The 6824-nt window shown below is 42.3% G+C and overlaps 1 protein-coding gene across 6 annotated transcripts in view; it reads left to right on the top strand.

The window, feature by feature from the left end:
* The first annotated feature begins 93 nt into the window (after positions 1 to 93).
* Positions 94 to 6824, top strand: part of arhgap44a (Rho GTPase activating protein 44a) — a 29690-nt gene continuing 22959 nt past the window's right edge. For 3 of the 6 annotated variants that reach the window (XM_017040636.2, XM_017040638.2, XM_025064526.1), the window contains exon 1: positions 94 to 519. In XM_017040636.2, the coding sequence (XP_016896125.1) occupies positions 467 to 519 (53 nt within the window). In that variant the 5' untranslated portion in view covers positions 94 to 466. The remainder of the gene's footprint in view (positions 520 to 6824) is intronic. The other 3 variants (XM_008329510.3, XM_008329511.3, XM_008329509.3) reach the window with 1 other exon arrangement.

Raw genomic sequence — 6824 nt, 5'->3', positions numbered from 1 at the left:
CAAACATGTGACAATGTTTAAAAGACTGAAGAGAACCCTATAAGAAACGTTGTATGTATGTCAGCCTAAGTCAGCCAAACTTTATCGAAAGATGTAGGACACTGAAAATTGAGGCGGTCCAGCCTGGTTACACTACGTTTCCCACAATGCGCCGCTGCGTAGCCGGGAGGCTGCTGTCACTGTTGGTCGCTCCCTGCCAGTGAGTGGCCGCGTTGAATCGGTCCAGCATCATCCATGCACAGGCAACGGGGCAAACGAAGATGTAGAAAAGAAATACATCTTAATATTATATGAAGTGACTGTAGTTGCGGTAAACAGGGTTTCGGAGGCACTGGCAGTTTTGCAATGGAGGGGCGAAAAGACTACTTTGTGGATTGTGTGGAGCTTTTGCGAAGCACGGACCGTTATGTTGAGAGAAATAATGCGGAATATTCCCCCCTGTAGGTGTTAACGCAGAATATTCAAGATGAAGAAGCAGTTCAATCGGATGCGACAGCTCGCCAACCAAACGGTGGGAAGGTAAGCAGAACCGAAGCCGTGCAAGAACCTCACCGGCTCCTGTTTCGCCCCATTGGGTGTAATATGAATAATATGCATCGTATTATTTATTTAGCACCATATCATTAGAATAAATGCATGAAATAGACAAAGGAGGATGCGGAGGGATAAATTAAGAAAAAGAAAAAAAGCGACCCCACTTTTTGACACCTTTGACGCTCCTATGCGTAATAGCGCTTGGATGTAGCTACCGCAGAGCCAGTGTGGGCGCATTGCTCCATTACAACCTGCCCACGGAAAACACTGTACATCATACATAGACCAGGACGGACTGGGCGACCATCACGCTCGGACGACGCCCCCTCTGAGGCATCACCAGTGAAAGAAAATCCCTCGGATAAGTGATGTTGTGGTGCTAAAATCTACCTCCTGTCACTGAACCTGTCGGTATATGAGTGTGGTGATGATGATGCAGACCGATGCGGTGCGGGCTGGGCTGAGATGTGAGGGGAAAAATGGGGAAAAGGCGCAATGTTTTCATTACGCAGTAATGTCAGCTGTGAGGAGGGAAGCACCTCCTATGCCTGGGTTATCCACTGCCAACACTTGAAGGTCGTGTACCGCAGCTGACATCTACTTTTTGTGCTATTGTCCAACTCCACTGTCTTTAAAATACAATAAAAATGAATTGTGTTCACATGTGAAATAATGTCCCCCTCAACCTTAATGTACTGTGTGCTTGCTCTGGTTCTGGGTGGTTCTAATATTTCACCAAAAAACAGTTTTATTGCCACTTAGTCGGTTTGTTCATGACTGATGCTGAGTGAGTAAAGGCAGTAAAGGGGTGTGTGTTTAAATACCTTGGGTAAACCATTCAAAGCATGAATGCTGTATAAAACCAGCAAAGTACAACGTGCTAGTGAGATCTGCTATGATGCGTACAGTGGATACAGTGGCCCTGTCTCAGGCTCTGTTCCCACTTTAATTTTTTTTATCTCACCAAAGCACAGAAAAAAATACTTAGACTCTTATGTCTTGTTGATGGGACTGTACTGTGTTAAACCCCCTGAAAGTTCCACACAGTACTGTCTACCGTTTATCTGTCTATCCTAACGGAAGCATTCCAAAATAATATTTGCTTTAATAAAAGTGTATCCAAATGTTGACCATTTTTTTGTACATGGGTAATTCCCTGAAATACATGAAGTACCTGACAGGAAGACTGAGGGTTTTCATTGTCATAATTATTTAATATACTCATTATGGAGGGTGGGGAGGAGCTTCTTAAATGCTGCTCTTGCTTTAAGGGGTGGATGTTCATAGTCACATAGCCTTGTCCTTGTGTTTCTTTGACCCCATTAAATACGACAAGTGTCAACACATGCCGAAAGACAGGAAGCTGAGATTTTGATATAAAAAAATGACATCAGAGGTGGATGAAGGTTGAGCAGTTAAGGCCACACAGAAGTGGGCTTGAGAAGGTGTTGAAGGATGTTGAAAAGATAGACATGAAGATAAGGTCACAAAGAGGAAGATGAGCCGCTGTGGTGACCCCCAAGAAGATATGAAGAAGATATGTGTTGTTGTTTGCTGCAAAAACAGAGAAGGCAGAGGGGCCAAGTTGAAGTAGTTTTTCTAATATTTAAGGTTTTATTTTTATGTTTCCGTGGCCTGGTCTGTGTTTTCTAGAATACAATAATTTCCTTGTGACTCACTTAAGTCTACAGTATGTGGGTGTGATTCTGCTCTGAATTGTGTGTGGGCAAACAACGTGTGGGCTCTAGTAGGCGCAGAAACTGCATCCTTTTTGCTGAGATACAAACTTATTCTACAGTAAATACTTCATATTGTATAATGTTCTCCTTTTGCTGTTGTTTTGTGCAGCTGTCTGTCTGGCAGGATCAGTTATCTGCTGAGGAGTTCTGCTTACATCACATAAACATAATCAGTAATGGTATTCTCTATGAACAACGTGTGTAATTTTTGATCTGTATCAGTTGTATGAGATGTCTGGCCCCATGGTGACATTGAATAATAAGAAATATTTACATGTAAAAACAAGAACTAAAGAAATGCTCTAAGCTGGTGTTTGACTAAAGGTAGACCCAAAAGTGGGTCACAGGGCTATATTTGGTTATAGCTGGATGTCATTGTTGAAACCAGTTTGGTTCATTTTCTCATTGAGACATACAGTTTCATCGTAGCATGGGTTCTTACTGTGAGGCATCAGGAAAAACACTGTATTACATTGTTTGTATTTTTGAGCCATCCAGTTATCAGCCAGCATTGACCGTAGCCCTCATGAATTACTAGACTATTTTTGTGAAGTGGAATGAAGTCCTGCATAGAAAAACTGGATCGTGACCTGAAGTAAAGTGAAACTTTTGCAATCCTGCTCTAAGCTATATCACAACCTTTATCTTTGGCCAGTTTGGCAAATTAAATATTTACTAAATATAGAACTCACAAAGACCAAATGGTTTCCAAAAGTGTAGCTGTCAAAATATATAAGATGTAATCTTCATCTTTAAAGTAACAAACCCAGATGACTTTACGCTGAAATTGTTTGGTCTTTTGGTCGTTGTGACTATAACACGAGGTTGGTTCTCTACTTCATTAAAGATGAGCATGAACAGCTTCTTTTCCATGCATCTGCCAACTGTCAGAGTATTTAATTATTAATTTTAGAGGTAAGATGAGGCATGGTCATTGTAGAAGTAAGAGTCTAGTAAACGGCTTTCAGGTTCCCTTTCTAACCATGACTCATTAAGATGACCTGAGACGGATATGGACCAAACCACGATGATTTACACGTGTGTTGAACAAAACACCCATTGTATTTTAGAATATGAGGTGAATTCTAAGGTCAATTGTGAACTGCAGTTCAGTGGGAAGTGCTTACCTACATGTACTGCAGGTATTCCTGTGCCCTTCAAATGCTGGTATCAAACCCACATAATCAAGGAGAGCTGCATCAGCAAGGTCATCCATTGTAGAAACCTCTGTCCAATCACATGCAGTATGCAGATCATCCTGTGTGGTGACAATGAAAGGAGAGCATCAGAGCAGGGTAGGTCCTCAGCCAACTCAAGTTTGGATTCTTGCCCCAGTCTGCACTGGTGATGTTGGTGTGAGCAAGAGTGAAAACCTGTGCCAAATCCCGTACACACTCCACTCCACCCCCAAGGAAGGGAGCAGCCAAAAGTCATTCTTCATTAGGTCAGCTGGTAGAATGAATGACTTTATGTCTGTGGGTTTGATGCCAGTACTGGTCTATATTTAATCCATTTGTTCTGTTTGTAACAAACCTGAATGAATTGGGACTTTTGTAAATATAAAATATACATTAATTTAGTATTTTACTCTTTTACATTTGACTTTTCTGACCTGTGGAGTCTCTTTTAACTTCCGTTCAGTTTGTGGTGACATAACTTCGGTCCGTTCATTCCAATTTGAGACACCACAGTGGGAGGCAGTGGAGACGGAGTTGGCTCCTCTAATGTTGTTACGTTGGGTGTGTGTCTATTAGCAAGAGTGGGTCTTCAGAGCTGTGACAACTGCCCTCTAATCTACTCATCTTTTCCCCTCATTATGCTGACGATGTTACAGCACGTCTTCGGTGTGTCTTATATGTGATGGAAATTGAATGTCTTCTTTCAGTGGGGGTGGAGGATTGGGTAGCAGGGAAGGGGAGAGGGAGTGGTGATCAGGTGTGCTGTGTCAGCATCCCTGTGGATCTCCATGGCTGCAGTGGCTGCTTCCACTGCTTGGTTGACATGCATATCATGTGATTGCCAGCTTGACCAATCCGCTGTGTGTAAGACACATCATATGAAGGATGTGCAGCCATGCATACAGTATGGTGTTAAAATATGTTGCAGTACAATGGAGGTGAGGTGAGGGGGTGACTGTGCGTCACAACTGTACTAGGTGGAATAATACTGACTGAATCTGTGTTTTTCATGTTTAAGATCAGCCAATATTTGTAGTGGATAAATAATATAAAAATGTGTTTAAAAGCTCAAACATGAATCTTTCAGGGCAGTGAAGTCCACATGCTCAGTGGTATTCATAAAGAGAGGACTGTATCTTTTTGGTGCCCTCATATTTACTGCAGCTCCTACCCTCAATTTCTCCTGACCCATTTCTTTATTCCCAGCTCGCTGTCATATTTAGGTCTGGAGTGGCCTGGAAAAGAGTCCACCGAATCTGTCGTACTGCAGATCACAAACCAAAGGAAAAAGATTAAAATTACATTTTTATTGTCACTAAAAAGTGACTACACCTCATTACAGATGGACTCCAGTCTCACATCTGCCTTCCTGCCCTGACCTGTGTGATGTCATCACTCCCACAAGTGTATGGTCACAGGATTTTTTCTCCTTGTGTCCTGTGCATAGGCTTGAACTCACCACTTTGCAATGCAGTTATCTTAAAATGGCATCAATTTGTGAGCAGGCAGATAAGTGATGCTCTCTCTCTTTACCACACTGTCTCTCTCTCACCCTCTCTCCCTGTTTTACTCAATTTCTCTGTCCATGGCTTTTACTGACCACCTCCGCCTAATACCATGGAATCACCTCAATACAACACTACTACCACCAATCCTATTGTTAGGGCAACTAGTGGTCAAGGTTTTTTTTCTTTTACCCCTGCAGGTCCACCAAGTCTAACAAACCTTTCTAGAGTTTAAACATCTCAAAACCTGAACTGTAAATTCCTCAAAATTTACTTAAGACTGAATAGCGTTTTAAAAGCAGAGCAACAGAAGTAGCACGACTCGTTGATTCACTTTCTCCCCAACTGTGCAACATAAAAATATTTCTGCCAATCAACGCACAGAGAAAACTCTTGTAAAGTCATAACTATCTCTAATGATACTGAACTTTGAACCCTTGACCTTGCTCTGTGCAACATATTTTTAGCCTCAGGCAGACCTCGTTTGTTCTTAGGACAGATGGCTATTGTCCTGACAAAACAAAATAACAACCCTGTGAATGAGGCAAAGGAAAAATCATTTGTGAATTCATTGTACGTGCTGCACATTAGCACACTGCATCCACACCTCTCGGCACCAACGTTACTCGACTCACAAGAGCTTATGCTAGCTGACAGCTAACACGAGACGTAGGAGGCAGCCCGTTGCATGCCAATGCAGCATCTCCTCCTCCTCCTCCACCTCGTCGTACTGATTTTCTGCTTCAACAGATGAAACCAACACTGTTCAGTATAGACCTCTGAACAAGGTTCTTTATAACAGGCTTCCGCTATTGCTAATCTTCAATAAACCATAAACTAAATTCATCAACAGTTAGACACAAGTCATTCTGTTCTTGGTTGTAAGTGTATGTTTCAGCGTTTCCTTTTTTTGTATTGTTCCTCCTTCTGTCAGAGGTCCGTGTTGATGACTCTCCCGTAATCCCATCAGTGCCAGCCTGCAGTGCATACTGCAGGCTGCAGATCAGTCAGAAAGGGCCTTTGTCAAAGCACTGTTTGAGGCATCAGAGAGATGATGTAATATCAAACAGAAGTGCTGTTTCTCTATGTTTAGACAAACATCCCAAAGAGGCGGCACACTGGTGGGCCTAACAAACTTCACAAGTGGTTTATTTTACTGTATAAGCACATACGAGAGAACACTTTAATGAATGCTGCTCAAGCTCACCAGTGTGACTGTGTATTTGCACTAGTCTATATTTCTTCTCACAGTTCACCTTCGTGTGTGAAGGCCGGTGACCACACTTGCATTAGACAAGATCAGAGTAACCGGAAAAAATATTATTATGTGATTTTCTTTTTCAATTCACTCTGCTAGAGGTTTATATTTTGTAAGAATAAGAGTAAATAGCATTAATATCATTATCTTGGCAATGTATGTGTAAAGTGTCATAGAGTTGAACCTGTGTGTCAACAGGAAGTGACCCCTAAGGCCTGGCCGTGATGTAGGACATGCAGGAGCTGCAGTACATCAATAGTCAATTATAAAGATGCCGGGCTGAACACTGGTTTGAAGTCAGAGCCTGTGCTGCGACGCCTGCGTCTTTACTCTCCCTAAAATAAATGAGCACTTCACACGAGTTAGAATGACTGCTGCGAAAAGCGATTGCTGTACAAACAATTTAAAAAAGCAATTTGACTTTGTCCCAGCCTCCATCGCGCAGCTTGCGTCAGGACTATTCGCTCAGTTAAATGTGGCTGGTCCAGAGTAATAAACAGCCTTGAATGAGAGTGGCAAATGAGTAAAGTAGTCCTGCTGTTTGACGTAACTCCATTCTCCTCGGGAGGCAGGTTACTCCCTTTCACTATGCCCACTTCCTTCCATTCAG

Source organism: Cynoglossus semilaevis, chromosome 17, assembly GCF_000523025.1.
Source record: "Cynoglossus semilaevis isolate Cse_v1.0 chromosome 17, Cse_v1.0, whole genome shotgun sequence".
Taxonomy (NCBI): Eukaryota; Metazoa; Chordata; class Actinopteri; order Pleuronectiformes; family Cynoglossidae; genus Cynoglossus; species Cynoglossus semilaevis.
Note: the sequence above shows the minus strand (reverse complement) of the source record. Positions and strands in the feature narration are given on the sequence as shown.